Source organism: Lygodium microphyllum, chromosome 12, assembly GCF_053477565.2.
Source record: "Lygodium microphyllum isolate KBCC chromosome 12, Lygodium_microphyllum_v1.1.10, whole genome shotgun sequence".
NCBI lineage: Eukaryota > Viridiplantae > Streptophyta > Polypodiopsida > Schizaeales > Lygodiaceae > Lygodium > Lygodium microphyllum.
In genome coordinates this window covers 30,151,286-30,174,434 of record NC_141146.1, presented here as the reverse complement: position 1 = coordinate 30,174,434, position 23,149 = coordinate 30,151,286, and the positions used below count along the sequence as shown (strand labels likewise).

The 23,149-nt window shown below is 45.6% G+C and overlaps 1 protein-coding gene across 3 annotated transcripts in view; it reads left to right on the top strand.

Annotated features, from left to right (window-relative positions):
- The window catches only part of LOC148027593 (uncharacterized), a 177,837-nt gene that overhangs the window by 64,155 nt on the left and 90,533 nt on the right, over positions 1–23,149 (top strand). For all 3 annotated transcript variants that reach the window (XM_087688924.1, XM_087688925.1, XM_087688926.1), the window contains one exon: positions 16,573–16,648. In XM_087688924.1, coding sequence (XP_087545050.1) covers positions 16,573–16,648 — 76 coding nt within the window. The remainder of the gene's footprint in view (positions 1–16,572; positions 16,649–23,149) is intronic.

Genomic DNA, 23,149 nt, shown 5'->3' with positions numbered 1-23,149 from the left:
TTGGCACCCTAGCTAGGATCACGCGAGTGGTGCCCCTTGGAAAGGGATGCTTCAAACTCTAGTTCAGCTCACCTAAATAGATGGAGGCAGCGCTTGCTACCAGCCCGCTTGATGTCAAGACCTCGGTAGTATACTTTGATAGATGGATCGAGGGCCAGGACTATTCCTTGCTTGGAGATGGCACTACTATCACCATCTCTTTTCGTGGCCTTAATGAGTATTTTATGCAATACCTTTCTGAGATTGGAAGTGCATTTGGCCACGTCATATAGAGGAATAGGACTTTTGCTGACGCAGTCTTAGAAGGCCCACACAGATACCCTTTAGTCCGAGTGATAATACCCATAGAGTCTTTGCACTACCTTCCCCAGACTATTAGGATTCCCTCCATTCACGGGGGCTTTCTTATCCAACCAGTCTCTTATACAGGCCTCCTTGGTCAGTGCTTTGCTTGCACGATGATTGGAAATGCCAATGCCAGACCTCCTTCAGGGATGAGGGAGGTTGTAGACCGGAGACATGTCAGAGGAGTGATGCAGAGCACCAGAGACGGCACAAGGCTAGACAGAGGAGGAGACAGCGCCAGCGAAGAGAGCACGCTGCTGAGAGGCAGGGGCACGAGGGCCTAGAGCCAAGACAGTGGAGAGTGATCAGGGACCTCAGGCCGTCAGCCCATGCAGAGCCACTGCAGCCCCCCATTGCTCCCATAGATGCTCCTTTGGATGCTCTAGAGCCAAAGGTCCCACAACCATTGATAGGGGCAGCACTGCAGATGGATTTGATTGAGCCCATGGAAGCAGCGACACCAATAGCTTCTCAGGAGCTACAACAGGCTACAGATACGCCACAATTCCCTAGATCATCGCCTCATCAGGTTGAGCTTCCCAAGCTTAGCCCATCTCAGGTACTCGACACACAGCAGGAAGGGGAGGCCGTGATGGCCCAGGATAGTGAGCAGGAGGTAGAGGACTCAAGATGACTACTTTGAGGACTTCCCCCCATTACACCCCGCAGCAGAGATAGCGGAGAGGACACATGATCGGGTATATACTAGGAGGTAGCAGAGACAAGCATGGGCTATACAACCATGCCGATCTGAGAGGTTGAGACGCACTCCATGAGGATACTCTCATGGAATGTACGAGGCTTCGAAGGTCGTCACTTTAGGCAGGGCCGGAGCCTCATGCGACAAGATTTGCACAAAGCTCTAGTAGGAGGATCAATTGATTTTCTTATGTTAGAGGAGCCCCATCGTTCGGCAGACAGGATTTCCCGATGTTGCGGGAGGCTAGTGCCAGGTCAGAGTCACACTTACTGGGCAAGAGCTGTAGGTGCTACTGGGATACATGCTGGAGTATGCATATGTGTTGGGGAGCAGTGGACTCAGTCAGTACAGGGCTGGGGTATTCTGATTGAAGAGAGTGCCATGTGGGTCTCGGTGAGAGTGGAGGAGGCACTCATTGGTTTGTTGGCCATTTACGCCCCGAATGGGCAACGAGATAGGAGATAGTTTTGGACCACCCTCAATTAGTCTCTTCCACAGGTTGATGATTGGATGGTAGGGGGTGACTTTAACATGGTGGAGGCTCTTGAGGACAGGAGAGGTAGATGCATAGAAATCATTAGGGAAGGAGAGCAAGATGCTTGGGAGTTCTTATTCTAGATTAGTGGCCAGGACCCATGGTTCACAGCAGAGTTTGATAGGACCACAGGCTCACTTCAGTTCTCCAGGAGAGACAGGGCGATAGGAGCCAGGACTTTCTCCAGGATCAATCGATTTTATGTGGATGACTGGGCCTACGACAGAGGCAGCCTTATAGGCATCACACTTGGCACGACCCTGTCGGACCACTCACTGATTCAGTTACTTCTTTTTGAGAGAGTAGGGGGACCCCATTCCAATGTCAGGATTCCAGAGCACTTGTTTTATGAGGATGATCTTAGAGACACAATCACACAGTGTTGGAGATCTAGACCCTTCTCAGCTGGACGGGCAGCTAGTGACTTGGATGAGAGCCTATAGGAGATTAGTTCTCTCTTCGGAGAGGAGGCCACAAGGAGAAGATAGAGCCTTCTAGAGAAGGAAAGAGCTGCTAGGGCATCATTGGTTGCCTTATAGAGGGAGGAGGAGAGACGACCGGGATGTAGATGGATAGTTGAGAGGATGTATACTACTAGGGCAGAGATTGACTCCATGAAGGAAGCTAGATCAGAGTACATATTTCACGCGAGAGCCTCTTTTTGGACTCAGTTTGGGAACAGGGTTAATAGGGATTTTTTCCACACCACAGGGCCCAAATACTCTAGACAGGGTGTTTGGAGACTCAGGAGAGCTGATGGATCCATTGCACAGGGCCCTCTAGAGGCAAGACAGGTGGCCACGCAGTACTATACATCCCTACTAGGATTCACTAGTAGACCCCCTGGATATGAGAGAGAAAGAAAGAAGCAATTTGACAGAGTAGGTAGAGGGTGGTTATAGATAGGATGAGCAGACATCTGATGGCCCATTTTACAGAGGAGTTGGAGGAGGCACTTCGGGCACTACAGTCAGGCAAGTGCCCAGGGGAAGATGGACTAGAGAAATCCTTCTTTGTGAGCTACTCGGATCTTATCAAAAAAGGCCTTCACTTAGCCTTTCAGGAGGAGATCACACAGTGGAGACCGACCACCTTGCTTGGAATTGCCTATAAGATCCTCGCAAAGGTGATTAATCTTAGGCTGGCACCATTGATGCCAGATATTATACACCCCACTCAGACAGGCTTCGTTTGAGAGCACAGCATTTTGGACAACATCTTCACCTTATGGGAGACCACCGCCTTGGCTAGATCCAGGAGGCAAGACTTTATTGTGCTCCTCGACTTTGAGAAGGCATATGATCGCGTGTATTGGGAGTTCCTGGAGGATGGGCTTTCCAGAGTAGTGGGTCAAGGGTATAGCGGCTCTCTATTCTTCAGCACATAAGCCAGATCATGACTGGAGGGGCAAGAGGAGATAGATTCAGCATCCATAGATCAGTTAGACAAGGATGTCCAGTTGCTTTGTTCTTGTTTCTATTTGCAGCAAAGGCCATGAGTTGCTCCTTGAGATAAAGATCTACAGGTATCAGAGGCATCAGGCTACCCATCCTTGAATTTGAGGAGCTTCCTGATGTGGAGTTTGCCGATGATATAGCAGTATACTTGGATGGGAATGAGGGCAACTTTAGAGCCTTTGTAACAGCCATGGAGACATTTTGCAGAGCATTAGAAGCACTAATTAATTGGCACAAATCTTATAGATTTTGTGTTTCACAATTTTACATGGTCTTAGGGGAGCCAGGGCTATGATTGAGGCCATGATGGAAGGGGTTCCACAAGTTGGCAAGCTGAAACAGCTTCCTCTTAGACTTGAATTGGTATTTTCTCTAGAGGCGATATCCTTCTAGCAGTCATTGCATCTAGCAGAGACAGAACATTCACTTTCACAATTGAGGAGGATGGCTGCCTCTAGCGAAAGGACCTTGACCTTACAGCACTCAATGGATGCTCTAGGCAGAGAATCAGAGTAGTGGCACACTTTGAAAGGAAATGCCACATAGACCCAAACCCAACCACTTGTCTTATAGATGGATGGAGATATAGGGCATACTGGAGGAGGCCCCTAGAGAGACTTCAGTGGGATCCAGGAGAGTGGGTGTGGAGGGATACCTTCCTTGATAGGCCATCCGACATCCCCTTCTTTGGCTACACTACTAGATTGGGACGAAGGATACAGATGAGCAAGATTAGAGCACATCCTACAGCCACCCCTCATTGGCATAGAGAGGGAGTCTCAGATGAGTTCCTATATGACTTTTGGAGGCGGCTACATGACAACTTCAGGCCCAAGAAAATATCTCTCTTTCTATGGCTTCTAGCCCATAGGAGTTTAGCAGTTGGCACTTGGCTTGGATATGGCAGGGACCCAATGGCATGCGCGCGATGTGGTGAGCCAAAGGAGACACAGAGCCATTGCCTATGGGACTATCCAAGAGCCCAGGAGATTTGGAGGAGAGCTCTTAGGATAGTATTCCATGGTACAGTAGAGTCCATGGTGGCGACATGGGGGGTTGTAGCTTGGGTCAGAGGCAGAGGTCCAGCATGCGGCTATGAGGACACTTAGGGAAGCATTTATTTTCTCATCATTGGATAGCATTTGAGTAGGATCTGCACCCCAGACTACTCACAGACATAGTGGACTCAGGGACATTGTCATAGATAGGAGCTGATTTCTAGCATTATAGCTTGGTACATATGGACTGCGAGATGTAGCTGGGTCATTGAGCTTCAGGATATATCCACTGGGGAGTCTTTATCGAGGATTTGGACAGAGATAGTCCACACTCTCTGTGGGAGATGGGAGAGGTTGCAGGGCAGCTCTGAGAGGATGAGAAAGACAAGAGAGGCTTTCCTGCGGATTTGGGATTCAGACACCTTTCATACTATCCCTTAGATGGTGTGGCACTTTAGCCTACCAGACTGGTTGTTTACACAACCATTGTATCTTTGATGTACTTAGTTACTCTTCACAGAGTTTCTTGTACTTTGTATTTACCTTAGGGGGCTTTCTCTGAGGTGTTATTAATAGAATTCTCTTTTTTTGAGAAAAAAATATATTGATTATCCACATGGAAAATAACTTGATTTCCTAACCAATTATGTCTAAACTTCTGTAATGCAAATATCATTTCAAGAGTTTCTCTTAGTCACACTATATAGTTCTGTTAAGCTGCTGTAAGCCTTCTACTTGCATAGTAGATAGGTCTAAACTGTTGAGATGACAAGCTCAACACATGCGGACATTGATGATGGACCGCCTGGTTAGATGGGTCCACATATCTACACTTAGCACGTCAGTGGTCATTATGACTCTCACATGGTCATTGACTCATTACTTATTATATTTAGGTTGTTACACCTATTTACAGCTGGCATAGTTACAGCGCCAGTCGACTAGTGTAGTCGGTTATGCATTGTTTGACTTAGTAGGCCACTTTCTTTTATGTTGTATCTTATCTATACTTTGTGTACATTGTAAAGTGTGTGGAAGAAGAAGAAGAAACAAGTAAGAAAATGTTTTGGCCTCCATCTCTCTTCTTGTCTCTTGAGTGAGCTTCTCCTTGTGCATTCTGTGTGTGTTCGGTGCAGCATCTTGAGCAAGTCCCCCCACCACGCGATTCTTGACATGGTATCAGAGCCGCGCCACTGAGAGAGGCTGATTTCGAAGGCTGAAGTGAAGGAAAAGAAGCAAGGTTCGAGCAAGCAAGCCACGGGTAAGAAGCTCTCCCATCCTTCCACTCTTTCTCTTGGATAGTGCCTGTGGAGGCATCCGAAGCAGGGCAGAGCAAAAATCTTAGATTGCAGTGAGATTTGGTGTGCGCGAAGAGCGCTGTGTATTTTGCAGATTAGCCCTTAAGGGCTTTCCTGCAGTTATTTTGGGCATCTGAGGCCGTTTCAGGCCCCGTTTTAGAGCCGCAAGGTTGCGGATAGTAGTTTGAGGGTACACTGTGATTTCGGCTGTTTTGATCGAAAGTGGGTGCGCAGGTTACAGATTGCGAATCTGTAATTCTTGAGGTGTTTGCAGGAAGCAAACATAAGGTTTATCTGTAAACAGGTTGCACATTGCATGTATTGTTGAGCAGACAGTGAAAAAGGCTGTGTGGTGTATTGCTGTGCACTACAGGTCGAGGGTTGTAGAATATTTGCTTGCTGTTTGGTATTAGTTTTGTGATAATGGCAAAGAACAGTGGAAACCCCATCATTGAGAAGCTCGACAAGAACAACTGCCTTTCATGAAAGTTCCGTGTCACGAACTTCCTTATTGGAAAAGGCCTCTACGAGTTTGTTTCAAGTGAATAAAAGGAGCCGGAGGTGAGTGATCCTCCAACTGCAAAAGAGATAAAGGCACGGAAGGAATGGAATGCAAAAGACAAAAAGGTTATGTATTGGCTGTCTGCAGTACTTAACAATAATATGTTGGAACATATTAAAAATGCAGAGAATTCATATGTAGCTTGGACCATACTTGAAAGTATGTTTTTTGTAAATACAAAGGCACGAAAGATTCAACTTAAGCAAGAGTTGAATACATTAAAGAAAGGGAAGATGTCTATCAATGAGTATGCACTGAAGGTAAGGAGCACTGCAGATGCCTTGGCAGCGATTGATGCAATGCCCGATGATGATGATTTGGTGTCGTCTACCTTAGGTGGACTTAACAATGAAAAGGCTTGGAAGTCTTTTGTAACTTCCGTATATGTCAGAAAGCCATTTCCAGATTTCCATGAGTTGGTCTCCCTTATGATCACTGAAGAGATCAACATGCAGAGTGAGACATCTGAAAGAAGTGGTGAACAGGTCTAAGCTTTCTACTCTAGTTCAGGAAGGGGACGTGGCTGATTCTCTTCAAGAGGCCATGGTACAGGACGTGGTAGTGACAACGAGCAAAACAGATTGAATCAGCAATTTGGCGATATGCAGGTTTCAGGAGGTTGTGGTAACTTTAGAGGCAGGGGGAGCTTTAGAGGAAGAGGTGGATGGCAGAACAGAGGTTTTAACAACTCTGGTATTGTGTGTTACTACTGTGGCAAAACAGGTCATATCGCAGCTCAATGTTATGCTTAGAAAGATGATATTTGCAGTGGTAAGTTGCAGCAAGGAAACTATGCATCGTCTTCACGACAGAATGAAGCAAAAATGAACGTCTGTTTGTTATGCAGCATATGCTGAATGCTGTTACAGGAAAGGGAACACATGATGACGTTTGGTATGTTGATTCAGGTGCATCCAATCATATGACCAGCCATGCAGAATGGTTTAGAGTGATGCAGGATTTGCAAAATGCAGGTTATGTGCAGACGGATGATGATTCATGCCACCCAATTTCACACATTGGAAAAGTTCCCTTGTCCTTGCATGATGGTAAGACAAAGAGTCTTTCAGATGTATTACATGTGCCATCTATTACAAAGAACTTGGTGTCAGTCGGTCAAATGGTAGAGCAAGGGCTGCAAGTCAGATTTAATGCAAAGGATTGCTTTGTAGAAGACCTCAATAACAAGTGTAGGTTGGTAGCAAAGGAAAGTAGAGTTGGACGTATGTTTACTCTGGATGTTGGAATTCCTACTATGAATGCTGCTATGTATGCTAAAGGAAAAGGTGGTGTTGCAGATATTGAAATTTGGCACAAACGCATTGGACATGCAAATGTACAAAGGCTGAAATTAATACAGTCCAAAGGGTTGGTTTGCCTACATTTAGAGTTGCAGAATTTCATAAGGTATGCGAACCATGCCAGTTTGGTAAGCAGGCAAGACAACCCTTTTCACATGACAGAGATGTAAGCAAAAATATCCTTGATGTTGTGCATACAAATATTTGGGGGCCTACACAAAATGTGTCTCTTGGAGACAGTTCATACTTTGTCACATTCATTGATGATTGTTCTAGAAAGCTGTGGGTATATTTTATGAAGGAAAAGAGTGAAGCGTTTGAGCACTTTAGAACTTTCAAGGCTGCAGTTGAAAGAGAAACAGGCTTGAAAATAAAGTGCTTGAGGTCAGATGGAGGGGGAGAGTACCTCTCGAATGAGTTCAGTGATTTTCTGAGGTCTCATGGGATAAAGAGACAGTTCACATATAGGTATACCCCACAGAAAAATGGTGTTGCAGAAAGGAAAAACAGACATATTGCAGAAGTTGCACGTGCCTTGATGGCTGAAAAGAATATGCCTAAGCATTTTTGGTCTGAGGCTGTTTATACTACTGTTTATATTATGAACATAACTCCCACAGCTGCAGTTCATGGGATGACTCCTGAAGAATGCTTTACTGGCAAGAAGCCTGATGTATCGCACTTGAAGGTATTTGGCTGTGTTGCATATGTTCATGTGCTAGATGAGCTACGGAAGAAGCTTGTTTTAAAGGCAGAAAAATGTGTCTTTATTGGATACTCTTTAGAGCAGAAAGGGTATCGTTGTTATAACCCTGTCATATATAAGTTCAGAGTGAGCAGGGATGTCATCTTTGATGAAATGAGCAGTTGGTATGCATCTAGTGGTGATGCATTGGATGATGATGATGATCATGACACTCATGTGCAGGCTGAAAAGCAAGAATCACGGACTCTTAGTGGACCAAAGACATCATCTGGTAGTCCATGGTCTGGGAGACTGAGTAGCTCTATATCTTCAGGTGCATCTAGTAGCACTACAGGTAAAGAAAAAGGAAAGAATAAAGTGTCAGATGGCATTGATGCAGTTCTTGATGGAGACTCCAGTGGCTCAAAGAGCTTGGATGATGAGCTTGGTATTCCTTCTATCAGGACACCAGGTGTACAGAGAGCTCATAGTAATGTAAAGGCTCCATTGAGTGATCCGGTGGTACACAGAACTAGCAGGGTCAGATACCCTGTTAAAAGATTTGGTTTCGAAGGTTATGCAGCTCACCATTATGCTTATATGGTGAAAATAGTTGAGGATGCTGAGCCCACTTGCTTTAAGGATGCTCTTGGTCATACTCATTGGGATGCAGCAATGAATGAGGAGATGGCTGCATTAGAGGCTAATAAGACTTGGGATCTAGTATCATTGCCGAAGGGCAAGAAAGCTATTGGTTGTAAGTGGGTTTATAAGATTAAGCACAATGCAGATGGTTCTATTAGTAGGTACAAAGCTAGGCTGGTTGCAAAAGGCTATGCCCAGACATATGGAATAGATTATGAAGAAACCTTCAGTCCAGTTGCTAGGATGACAACTGTCAGATGTGTGATTTCTTTGGCAGCAGCCAAAGGTTGGAGGTTGCAGCAAATGGATGTGAAGAATGCCTTCTTGCATGGTGATTTGCAGGAAGAAGTGTATATGGATCAGCCAGCAGGTTATGAAGATTTAGAGCATCCCACGTATGTGTGCAGGTTGAAGAAGGCGCTCTATGGGCTCAAGCAAGCACCTAAAGCATGGTCTGACAAGATCAGAGAGTATCTGGTCAATATTGACTTTTATGTTTCTGATGCTGATCACTCACTTTATGTGAGAAAGGGAGATGCAGGTTTGGTCATCATAGTCATCTATGTGGATGACTTGATTATTACAGGTGATAGTGATAGTGGGATTGCTGAAGTCAAGGACTTTTTGAAGAAGAAGTTTGAGATGAAGGATTTAGGTGAGCTAAGGTACTTCCTTGGCATTGAGGTGATCATATGTGATGATGGTATATGGCTGTCCCAAAGACAGTATGGCTTGGATATGTTGTCCAAGTATGGTATGACAGTATGCAAACCACTTTCAGTCCCATTGGAGCAGAATGTAAAGTTGAGTGCTGATGTTGGGGATGAGATAGAAGACCCTACTATGTTCAGGAGGATAGTGGGGAGTTTGATCTACATGACCATTACAAGGCCAGACTTGAGCTACGCTGTTAGTCTTGTGAGTCAGTTTATGCAAGTACCTAGAAAGCCACATTTGGATGCAGTCAGACGCATATTGAGATATGTGAAGTCCACATTACATTCTGGACTTTTCTATGAGGCAGGTACAGATGTACAGGTGTTTGGATACACAGATGCAGATTGGGCTGATAGTATGTCAGATAGAAGATCTACCAGCGGATACATGTTCTCTCTTGGTAGTGCAGCAGTTACTTGGAGCAGCAAAAAGCAACCTACAGTTGCTTTGTCGAGTACAGAGGCTGAGTATAGAGGTGCTGCTGCAGCAGCATGTGAGGTAGTATGGCTACAAAAGTTATTGGCTGATTTAGATGTGCAGGTGGAAGGTCTAGTTGTCATTTATTGTGACAACATGAGCAGTATACAGTTGGCTAGGAACCCTGTGTTCCATGCCAGGACAAAACATATTGAGGTACACTACCACTTCCTGAGAGAGAAGGTACTAGCAGGTGAGATTGATTTGGTGTATGTCAGCACATAGGATCAGATAGCTGACATCTTCATGAAGGCATTGGGTACAGAGAAGCTTCAAAAGTTTTGAAGCTTACTTGGAGTTGCAGAGATGCAGTTGAGCTTGAGGGGGAGTGTTGAGATGACAAGCTCAACACATGCGGACATTGATGATGGACCCCTGGTTAGATGGGTCCACACGTCTACACTTAGCACGTCGGTGGTCATTATGACTCTCACATAGCCACTGACTCATTACTTATTATATTCAGGTTGTTACACCTATTTACAGCTAGCATAGTTACAGCGCCAGTCGACTAGTGTAATCGGTTATGCATTGTTTGACTTAGTAGGCCACTTTCTTTTATGTTGTATCTTATCTATACTTTGTGTACATTGTAAAGTGTGTGGAAGAAGAAGAAGAAACCAGCAAGAAAACGTTTTGGCTTCCATCTCTCTTCTTGTCTCTTGAGTGAGCTTCTCCTTGTGCATTCTGTGTGTGTTCGGTGCAGCATCTTGAGCAAGTCCCCCCACCACGCGATTCTTGACATAAACCAACCTGCAGCTTTTTCCTGCATTAAGACTGCACCCATTGCAATGTCAGAGGCATCAACAAATACATGAAATGGGATCTTTCATTGCGGAGGTTGCAAAATTGGTGCCACTACAAGCATCTTCTTTAGTATAGTAAAAGGTTTGTCCTGATCATGCCTCCACCCTCCCTTTTTAGTAAGTAAAATGAGGGGAGCATAGATATGAGCCAAATACCGAAGAACCTACTATGCCACTTCACCTGCTCCACAAAGTGCATCACCTCTTGAATTGTTGTAGGTACTGATGCCTTTTGAACAACCTGAATTTTCCTTGGATCTATAGCTATACCTTCCTGCGAAATAATATGACCCAAAAGAACTCCTCTTTTAGCAGCCAGAACTGATTTAAAGGGATGAAGAGACATCCCAAATTGACAGCGTCTTTCAAAGCATAGTCCAAGATGCTGAAGGTGATCTACCTTCTTACCAAATACACATAAATCATCAATGAAAACTCTCATAAAGTAGTAAGATATGGGTCAAATGTTTTGTGTGCTGCTCCTTGATACTCTGATGGTCCGTTTTTTAACCCGAAATTCATAACTATACTCACTAATGCTCCCCATTCCGTTATAAAAGCGGTTTTATCCATATCATCCAGATGCATTCGAATTTGATTGTATCCTGAAAAACCATCCAGAAAGCTATAAATTTCATGACCTGCTACATCATCCAACAAAGAATCCATGAATGGATTAGTGATAGTTGCTGCTTTCAATTTCCTATAGTCTACACAAACTCTTATCTTGCCATTCTTCTTTGGTACCACCACTATGGGTGACAACCATGTGACTTCATTCACAGTCTTTATAAAGCCAACTCTAAGCAATTTATCAATCTCTTCCTTTACCTATTTAGCATCATTTGGATTCATACGATATCCTTTTTGCATTATAGGTTTAGCATATGCCTTCAAATTGATCTTATGCCGACACACCTTTGGATAAAATCCCTTCATATGAGTATAGTCCCATGGAAAAATATCCTAGAATTTTTTGCATAACTGAAACAATTGCTTCTTGAAGCCTTCCTCCACAAAAATACTCATCTTAATTGGTTGAGAATTTGAACCAACATCCAAATACACTTCATGAACATCATCTTCCAACACTCTTGCTAACTTACTCATAGTGTGCTCATATTTCAATTCAACATCAATAATAGCTTGCTAATTGGCTCTATCAAGAGTTTCCTCTATCTTTGATGAATTATTTTCTTGCTCTTTGCAAGTCTCTAGATTAAGTCCTTGACTTCCCTTAGAACAATTTCTATTTTCTCTATCCATTTTAGTAGTCTGCTGCATCATGTTACAATTTTCTTGTATCAAGTCTGTGTTTGCCTACATCAATGAGCCTGTTGTGCCTGCAACGGTTGCCTTCTACCCGCAGCGGTAAACCTTCTGCTTGCAACGGTATAGGTGCTTTCTATAGTGGTATTACTGTAAATACATCGTCTTTAGATAGGATCTTCTTCATATCCCCCTCAAACATTGGTATAATGGTAGGGTCAGCTCTTAAAAAGAGTTCTTCATCGTCTTCAATCTCGGATGCCACATTTATTGTCAGAGCAACCAATGGACGGTATTGAGGCTGCAATACTACTTGATTAGCTGTAGATAGTTTGACCTCTTTACCACCATGAGGAATAATGATTGTATTTGCACCTGAGTCCTACTTTAATTTGGATAATCTAAGCCGACGCCTTCCCAACAACATATTATATGAATCTCCTAATCCTTTCATGTGCAAAACAACAAAGCTTACCTGAAACTTTAACCATGCAACTCAAATGAGTTGATTCTTCAAGATCCCCGAACGTTGTAGTCTTGGTGATTAGCCATCTTAACTTGAAATGGTGCTAGGACAAGTCCGTGTAACTTGTGTGTAAGATACAACTCTTCAGGTATAATGTTGACTCCCAAACCACCATCTAATAATACATCATCAAATTTCATACCCAACTACTCAAATGGTATGAACTTTATAATCTACCACCTCTGCCTGCGTAGGGATCACAAGTTGACAATCTAAAATATTCTTTTGTTCCTCCACATGCTGCTGCCATACCTTTCCTTGATTCAACATAATATTCTCTAAGAGTTTCTTCTTAAATCTTGGAATTAGGTCAAGGATCTATTCCAAGGTGAACCACAAAAGAGGATTTGACTAAAGCTGCAAATAACTCGTGTGAAGCTTGAGAGTAATCATCTTGATTTAAACTTTGTTGCTGGCCACTATCTTGCAGCCCTCTAAGTGGCAATTGCTGTTGTTTTTCTGCCTGTTGGGAGTGACACTCGTGTACTTCACACAACAATTCTATGGAGCTCAGTTGTTTGGACTCTTTCTTCTTTTGCAACTTTTCAATTTCTTTAGAGGTTGCTTCCCTAGCCTTCTCTTGCTCCTGGCAATCTATCTTGTGCTTAGCTTTAGCTCTAGTTATGGCGAAAATTGGTGTCTTCTTTGGACAATCTTCCACAATTATACCATTTGAACAATAATAGCCTACCTGTGGCTCAAACCCATGTTGACCATTGTTTAAAACACCTTCACTTGGCACGTCTTTTTGAAAAACCTCCATGTTTACGTGCTCCAGTTGCTGGCCTACTACCCGGTCCTTAGTGACCTGTCCATGTATTTCCACTAAGACCACTGCTATAGGTCTTAGTGGTTGGTCGCTGTCCACGGGGTGGTCTTGCCGTTTGCATTTCTTTCTGCTCTCTGGTCTGCATCCCCTTTTCAGCCCTGTGGCATACCCATATCTCACAGTTAGGTCTTGATCTATGTTCTTGTCTGCCATAGTAGTAGCAAGGCCCTTTTTGCCTTTGTTGGGCATTATTCCACTGCCTCAGTTGGTCACTACCCCATTGCTTAGGGGGACTGACCCTTCCTTCTGAATCCTCTAAATCCATGTTGTTGTGCCATCTCGGGTGCAATTTGATTTACTGGTGTTGCCAGCGGTGCTACATGACTTCACGTCCCTAGGAGTGTTAATAACTCCCATGTCTAGCAACTGTTTCTTAAATTTTTTTTCCAACCACTTTTCTAATACTATATTTTCTTCTGTTTCTTTCTCCTTCTTATCCTTAGAAGCTTCTTTGCCTTTCTTAGACTTTTTCTTCCGGTGTTTTTGCCGCCTTTTTCCTCTCTCATCCTCCGAGTCACTTGACTCCATATCTGAATTTGAACCTGATGAGGTGGCCTCATAATTACTGCTACTTTTAGAATTTGAATTCTCCCAATCAAAATTGGACATATCCTTGCTTTCTTCCTACACTTGCTTTTGCCAAGTCTCATATCAACCCTTTGGGCAGCCTTGGCCAACACATCAATTGTAGCATTTTCTTGCAATTCCACATTGGCTATTGCACTCGCAATAGTTTTATCCAACCCTTTGACAAAATAAGATGTCCTATCTGCAACATCTAATCTATTTAAAAGTTTTTTAAACTTTTGTGCATAGTCCTGTACGAGCTTTGATGTCTGCTTCATCGATTTCAACTTCTTCAAGACATCTGTAGCAGTTTTATGCTTTCTATATCTGCTAAGAAAAGCATATTTAAGTGCATTATATGTAGAAAAATAAGTAGTGTCATACGTACTATACCAATCCATGGCCTTTCTTTTGAAACTTTTTGCCTTTTAACTTGATACCCATACATAGTATTCAAGCCACTTGCAATCCACCATGTCTCAAATTGAGCCTCATGGCAATCTGGGTCTTCTCCCTTCGTGCCAGAAAATTTTGAAGCTCTTACCTTAGGATTGACCGGCTAATTAGCATTCATTGTGTACTGCTAACTCGGGCTTCCTTAGTGGAGATAAAGGATTGAACTTCAAGGACTTCTGTATTGGAAGTTCTTTGTTCCACAGCGAGATTGTCCTCCCTAGCACTATATGCTACGATCATTCCAGTGCATGGTTAGGAGGAGTATCCTGATTCCCTGGTAACAATATTGTCTTCCTCATCATCTGGCAAGCTTGGTATACTTGATGGAGTGAGAGGAGTTGTAGGAGATATCGTGGATGTTGTAGGGGATTGGTATACTGTTGCGATACCTGAGGTATCCGCATCTCCATAAGTATCCTTGTAGTTTGAAAATTGGTCTTCATTCAGTGTGTTGAGTCCTCCCTCTGCTCCACTATCATTACTCACTTTCCCTTGCTGCTGTTTCTTTACCCACACTTCTCTTAGTTACCTAGATTTGCTCCTGGTCACAATGACATTTGACTTATACGAGTAATTCTCTAACATATACTCCACAAGATCAAAATAAGGCCTTAGACTGCATCATGTTACCTCAAGCAGTTGGTTTACGCTTCAAGTCTTTGCACAAATTTTGAAGTTCTAACATCAAACAAAGATGTTTTTGGTCAAGCTTTAGAACCAAAAATGCAGCACAACAAAGGTAGGATTGTATCATCTTGCTTTTGAAAATATATTTTTGCTTCATACAAAAACCTCAAATTTCCACCATCAACCCTTTGTCATTTTTATTGGCATTTCAGCATGGAAATACAGAGAAGCAATTGTAGGATTAGAGGAAGAATAATACGACCTGCACTCAAAAAACCTTTCAAATTGCATACACGAAATTAGGTTTTCTTCTCTAAAACAGGGTCGTTTTTGACAAAGCTTCAAATTTCCGGCATCAATTGGAGGCATTTTTTGTTAAACTTCCACACCAGAGGTTTAGGAAAGCATGGTAGGGTTGCCAAAGTATTTTAGCTCCAAATCTATGCCGAATGCATAATAGGACTGAACTGCCCCATACAGGAATAGAGTAAACTGCATCAGGCAATGCAAAAAATACCTAATACCTTATCAAGCACCTAGTAAGAAGCTCAGAAATAATGGCATAGGAACATAGAACTACACTCTACAACACCCAATGGCAAATCAGAGATAGAAATGGGAGTATATGTTGGAAATAAGATAAATAGAGATATGAATAATGGCGCCCATTGTCATGTTGTATTGCTAAGCAAGAAATTCCAGCATACAACTGGTTGTTATCAAGAATGATGATCCATATGTGAGAAAGACACACTTTACTTCCTCAGGTCACATTTTTCAACTACCTACAAACTGCACTTCATGAGGCATTTTAAGACTGCTTTACACATAGAACAACTGTGACTAAGGTTCTAAACCATGTTAAGGGCAAACATAGTGCATTAGGCCAATGGCTATAGGCCAACGGCTAAAGGCCAACGGCTATAGGCCAACGGCTAACAGCCACATCCTCTAGTACTCTATATATGTAGGGTAAAGGAAAGCTGCCATTGATAGAGACCTTGTTTAGTGCATTAAAATCAACACGTATTCAAAATTTTCCATTTTTTTGAGAACAATTGCAAAAAAGTGCAAGTCACTTTAAGTTTTTTATAGAAGTGATAATTTTTGTTTCAAGCAATTTATCAATTCTTGCTTGACCTCTAATACATACTTAGCATTAAGTTTATAAGCTCTTTCATGTAGTGGGTGGACATAATCTTGGAGTGGCATGTGGTGCTGGTCATATTGAGGGTGAATGCCTGGAAGATCCTTGTAGTTCCATGCAAAAATATTTGAAAAGGAGAGGAAGAAGTATGCTGTAGGAACTGAATTCCAACATGTTGCTAGCAAAATTGGGGTTTTTGCCTCCAAATTGCTAATGTTGAACTGATATAATGCACCCTTGAAGCATCCAAGTTCCAATGGATGGCCTTCTTCAGCTGCATGAAGGAGAACTACAAGATCATAGACAAGGGTGGCATCAATCTTTTGTGTCGCAATTGTGTCGCTAAGCTAGGCTGACAGCAATTTTTAATACTCTGCATGTATGTCTGTAATTCCTTAATTTGTTGTAAATTTTAATGTGGAAAGATAGGGGGATTATGAGCTAATTACTCTTCGGGGATCCTTTGCAGATAAGAACAATTAATACCTCTTTGGTTGAGGTCTGGATCTTGAGTGAATAGTAGATATTTGATATTATCTAATGCTATGTTAATCATTTCTGCATTAAGAATATTAGTAGAGTAGTGTTGTCAAAAGATTGACTCCCTAATGTTGTTTCTAGACAGGTTCTTAACAGGAAACCCATGCCAAGATTTTTCTGGTTATCGCCAATTTGTTATTGCTACGTTGCCTTTTTTAAAGGTGATTTGAAATAAGAAACTAAATTTTTCTATAGCTGATGTGTACAGGCTGTTTTTTCTCTGATCATTTATGCATGTTTCATAAAGATGGGAATATGATATGTATATATGTTCATGTAGATTCCCATTCTAAGATTTTGTTTTGGCCATATACACTCTGATTCTTATGTTTCCTTATGTTCATGTAGATTCCCATTCTAAGATTTGGTTTTGGGCATGTACACTCTGATTCTTATGTTTCTTTTGGCATAGATGCTGAAATGTTGTACATATGTTAGAGAATGGATGTTAGGAGGAGAAAATCAAGCCAAGGAACGGATGAGCTACTAAAAGCCATACTGCTCTACTGGTCCGGCTGCCTCAAGCTGAACCATCATTACCTTTCCTCCTCTGCCTGCCATGTCAATAGCCCTTTTCCCTGAACTCCTGCCATCCTGCCCTGCCTGCCAGCCCAGCCAGCCTCTCTGCACTAGTCTTCTCCCCCATCTTCTGCTCAGCCTGCCCTCCTGGACCCACTAGCCCCATTAGTCCTCTCCCTAAACTGCATCTATCCTGCTCAACTACTAGTCCCTTCCCAGAAACTTTTCCAGTCTTCCCTGCCTGCTCCCTACACTGCAATCATTGAACACAGCCTTTTCCTGCATCATAATTAGGTTCACCTCGACCTTCTGTCCATCATGCACCATGCATCCTTCCCTCCATCTTCCAACTGTCTTTTATTGTTCAATCCACCAGCATGTCTCCTAACTCTTTTATACACTCCAGCTTATCCTAGCTCAGCCTATACCAGATCTATCGACTAGCCCAACCAGCCATGCTAATGCTGGCCAAACCCTCTGTTTCCAATACAGCACCACCACCCACGGCCTTTTCGCACACATGCTAGGTGCTCCCTTCTGTCCGGTGATGGAAGCGTCGGCACTGGCCTCCTTGACCTTAGCAGCTTTCATCCGCTTCCTCACCGCAGCTACTGCTGTTTCTCCTCTCACACAACCTTTACCCATGAATTAGAAGCACCACAGCAAGGACAGAACCAGACATGTAGGGACTAAAAAAGCAGAAACACATGGGGTGAGTGAGACTTACAAGATCACAGCAAGTCCACCATCACTGCTAGGGGACTCAGTGCAGCCCCCTGCATACCCTCAGCTAATGCTTACCTACTGATTTGCTTTGCTCCAAACATAGAGCTTGCACTCAAGGACAGAGTGATGGCCCTTGAGGCATCATCTCTAGCCTGCAGACTGGTTGGAGATCACACCCCCATTCCTATCCTTAAAAACTCCAAGTGGTTCTCATTGTCACCTCAGCCAAGGTTACTCGAGTGATACTGCTGGGGAAGTGGTGCTGTTGATGTCAGTTCAACTCACTATAGAAAATAGAGGCAGCATTTACCATTAGTGCAGTAGATGTTGTGCCCTTATTTGTGTACTTCAACAGATGGGTTGAAGGTCACCATTAATCTACACTCTGGAGATGGCACCACGATTGCACTCCTTACTTGTTTGAGATTGGTACGGTGTTTGGCCATGCCATACGAAGAGATGAAGCCTTTATAGATGCGGACTAGAGGGTGTGAAGAAATACCCTAACACAGAAGCACAAATAACACCGTACCACAAAGCATAGACTGATAGACGAACATAGTTAGGGTTAGGGTAACTCAGAGACAATGAACACAGAGAATGAATGAAGTGATATGACTACTAAATATACAATGCTCATGCAGCAAACACACTACAATGCATGAATACTGAACCTCTCCTCTATCTCAAGGATCAAGGCATAGGTAATGAGCTGGAGAGTATGTCGTACTCTGAACGGATCCTGAATCGCAGCAAGGTGGCCTTTGAGTGTCGAAAAACAATAAATGCAGCGTGTGTGTGGCTCAACCTGATGCAGATGGCAGTGTAGAGAGAGAGTGTGCTGGAAATGCAAGCTGGGGAGACAAATGAAATGATATATTAACGTCTACAAAAGGCCAAAATGACCTATGAGACCATGAGTTACAATCATGTGTATGATGGTACAACTATCTGGGCAAAATATGTATGTAGCACAAAGCAAAATAAGAAAGGAAGCTAACTATAGCTATGTGTAAAACATAGAGCTCTATCTAGTAACAATGAGCTCCAAATGGTATAGTCTTATGTGAGTATGGAGGACCTAGCTCTAGCCCGAGCAATAATCCCTTGTATCGGCCTATGAAGGTGTCGTTGGTGTCTGTGCCGAGGCCTAGGACGTCTGGATCGGCAAAACTGAACGGCTCGATCAATCAATACTCCTTATCTGTGTGTGGACTGTGGCGGTGAGAGAGGCTCTCGTGTGGATTGTGGCTGTAACTGTATTGAAGTCTTCTGAGTCTCCTTTGCAAAGAAGTCTGTGAGCTGCCTCTGTGAAGGGCCTCGATGTCCTGGGACAGCTGTACTCCTGAGGCACATGTCATGAAGCCGTCGTATCTCAAGACCTCTTGGCAGATTCTGCTCGACTCTGCTAGGACCTCTACAACCTTCTCTGCTATCCAGTCCCTCCTGCCCCACTCTCTGGTCCAGATCTGCTCTATCTGTCTCGTCACCTCGTCCCTCCTATAGATCGAGTCGGGGATCTGACACAATCGTGTCTAGGGCGGATGCTAGGGGGTCAAGTGTTAGGAGAACCGGGCAGTGATTGGACAATGTGGTGCCTGCCAACTGCTCAATCTAGCCTCCACGAGAACCTCCCCACTCTCCCACATAAAACTTGTCCAACCGCTCCAGCAGAACTCCACCTAGCCGCTTATATCCCCAAGAGAAGTCCAACGATCTCTCCCTCCTATGAAAGGCAGGGTCTCTCCAGGTATCGCGTGCTCTGACTGCCAGCAAAAAGACCTCCCATGCATCCTGCTCCTCCCCAACCATGCCGTGGTAGTTAGTGCCTTTGCCCTGCTGGTCCTCCATAGCCTACAAATTGTTGAAGTCTCCTCCAACGATCCAGGAGTCCACCCCTGGGAGTCCATCTGCGATCTCCACCCGCAACCTACTGCGTTTCCTAACCTCCGTAGTAGGGGCATAGACATTGAGGACTCCAAGGCATGAGTCCCTAATATCCAATCTGACCCATAGAACCCTCCCTGCCACTATCCTCCCATGGTCTCGTACATAGGCGGTGAGACTTGGGCCAATAGAGGTGCATACACCTCCACTCCTGCCGTGGGCACCTATGGCGTACTCCCAATAAGTGTGCGAGCTGCATGGCAGCACCTTCCCTACCCACTGGGCCTGGGTGGGGGTGAGCTTGTGCTCCTGTAGAAGCAAGATGTCGATCCGTCCGGCCAGGGCAGGCTGTTGCAGCTCTTGCCTAACAATCAACTTCCTGGAACCATGTGCCCCATTGTAATGGAGGCTATTCACATTTCGGGATGCTAGGTGTAAACTCATGGGGAAACCTGTGACTGATCGAAAAGGCATCTATTTGGTATGGAGGCCGCTGATGAGGAGGAGAAACTGTGAGGCATGCAACTATGCTTTGCTGCCGGTCTGGATGGCAAACTCCAGTCCCCCATGCTGGCCCTCGGCTGGACCATAGGGGTGATAGATGCTCCAGGTGGTACTATCAATGCATCTATCAGCCATGCTGAGAGTCATGATTCGGTACACTGGTAGAAACGGGCCGCGCCTGTGCTAGGGGCCACTTGATCACGTCCCTCAGAGCTCTTCAGTGTGGAGGGGCTCGAAAGATAATGCTCAAGTGTGGGACCTTGGCACCAGCCCACCAGTTAATGTCCATCATGCACCTAGGCCAGTGTTGTGCAAACAATGCTAATCCTTCATCTCCCATCCAGTGGGAGATGTGATCCGCCACCTGACTCTTCAACTCCTTTATGTATGTAGTCGTCCACTCCCCTGAGTGAGAGGACTGAAGAAAAAAGGCGTAGTTTGGTCCATTCGGTGGTGCTAGTAGATGGACCTTGCCCTTGCTTGACTTATGAACCACGAAGATCCCCACCTCTAGAGGTATTGGGAACTCTCCGCGCTCCGCAACTCTCAAGTAGAACCATGGGCCACTGTTGAAGAACTCTTGTGGCAACAACTGTGCTTGTCTTGGGAAGGTATGGCGGGCGGTAGGGGCGGATGAGCTGGTGGCTGTATGGGAGGGGGAGGATTGCTGGTATGAGGAGGAAGTAGGTATGTCTGGCTCATCACCTCGTGTGGGAGGATGGGGGGTGGGACTGGGGGGGACCACCTAAACTGGGTGTGGATCGGGGAGGGGGGGTGCTCGGTAGGGGAGGTGGTGGGGGGGAAGAGGATCGAGGGATGGTGGGATGGATAGGGATGCATGGCAGGTGTATGGGGGGACTGGTGGCCCTAGAAAGGGGGGGCTGTGGGCTAGGGTCAGTTGGGGGGGGCATGGGATGTAGAGAGGGGTGGGTGTGGGGGCTGTGGGAACTCAGGCGAGGCAGTTTGTAGCGCGGGTGGTGGATGCATGGCAGGTGTATGGGGGGGACTGGTGGCCTTGGAAAGGGGGGGCTGTGGGCCAGGGTTAGTTGGGGGGAGGGGGTATGGGATGTAGAGGGGGGTGGGTGTGGGGGCTGTGGGAACTCAGGCGAGGCAGTCTGTGGCGCGGGTGGTGGATGTGGGGGGCTGCAGTCCTTTGCTGGGTGGGACAGGGTGTGGAGTGCTCTGCCGAGGGGACGTCGCTCGCCCACCTTCTCCCTGCGTCGCTCCCCCCTGTCGTCTCCCTCTCTGTCATCTCTGTACTCGTGTGAAACCGTCTGCATCCACGTGTGGGCATGTCGGCAGAGCCATCCTAGCACCAAAGCGCGTATACTTTGCTGCCTGGTGCCCAAAGTCATGGCACCGCAGGCACTGCCCTGGCTGCCCAGTCACAATGACTTGCTACCTAAAGGAGTGTCCGCCTACCCCAATCTCTAGGAATTGTGGGATATTCTTAACCTCTTTCACAACCACCTGTACCTTTGGGACTCCTACAGCTATCACTGCGTCAGCGAAGGACATGAGAAGGACCGTGCCGAAGAGCCGTCCAAAGTCTTTCACCAACTGGCGATACTCTATTGCCAGGCCGGGAAAGAGAAGGGTGACCGGGTGCCGAAGAAACCTATTGTGGAGTGCAAATGCATCCACAGTGAAGCCACTGTACCAAGGGACCATGTAAATGACCCCCTTCGTGGATGCATAGGGTGAGCTGGCATGTAACTCCTGAGCTGCGTCTACTGAGCTGAGCCGAACCATGAAGATCCCTTGGCCCATTAGAACCGCCTCCACAATCTTTGCTGTGCTGATGCACAGCGTGGAATGAACCCAATCCCGAAGTTGGGCCTTGGCTGGGGAGTGTCCTACTACCTGACCATAAATCGCTCTTTCCTTTAGCTCCAGCTCTTTAGCCTAGATGGCTAAGAGCTACTCCTCAAAGAGGACGACGCGCGAGGTGTTTGACTGGGGGGCACTCACTGAGTGCATCGGCGTTTGACCAGAGGTTTCCATTGCGCGTCCCTTTTGAAAAGCTACCAGTCACGTTGCGGTGCTCCCTGAGGGGGAATGTTGCTGCGGATGGAGGGAGCAACTGGAGGGTGGGGGCTGGGGTCGGATAATGGCAAGGGGGGGGGGGGTTTACTATTTTGGCGGTGGGGAGGTGTTGGATGCCGTGGATGTCGGGTTACGATAGGTACCGCGTGGGGGGGTGGTACGTTTGCCGGACGAAGCCGAGATTGCGGGGGAAAGGTAGAGCGCAGGGGGGGGGGGGACAAGCAGCGTGGGGAAAATAGCAGTGCCGTGAGGGAGGGTGGAGGCGGGGGGTGGTGTGTCCCAAGACGACGGGCGGGGCAGAGGGGCACGCTGGCAGTGGCCAGACAGGGCAGGCGCTAGCTATCAGGACGGGGGCGAGCAGTTGGGGGTGGCGCGTCAAACGAAGCGGGCGCGGGGGGGGCAGGGTAGGTGGTGAACGAGCAGGGGGCCGTAGGACAGGCGGCGGCGGGGGGGAGGGTTGGCGAGGGGGGGAGAACTGGTGAATGGGAGGGGGGAGAACGGGAGGGAGGGAGGACTGTCGAACGGGGGGAGGGGGAGGGTTGTCGAATGGGAGGGAGAATGATTGGTGCAGGGCGGGGGGGGGGGGAACTGGCGCAGGCGGGGGGAGGGGAGGACTGGCGCAGCGGCAGTTCGAACGGGGACGGAGGGCAACAACGACGTGATGGCGGGAGCTGGCGGCTTGCTGCTCAATGCTTATCACTATGGCCTTATAGTTATTCATTTGGCTGATTAGGCCTTCGTTAAAAACTTATGGCCTCATAGTTATTCGTTTCATCCAATTAGGCCTTCGCTAAGGCCTTGAGGCCCCATAGTTATTCGTTTTAGCCGAACTGGTTGATTAGGCCTTACAATTATTCATTCAGATTATTAGGCCTTTGCTAAGGCCTTATGGTCTTATAGTTTTTTGTTTCAGCCAACTTGGATGATTAGGCCTTAGCTATGGTCTTATGGCCTCATAGTTATTTGATTCTGCCAATTAG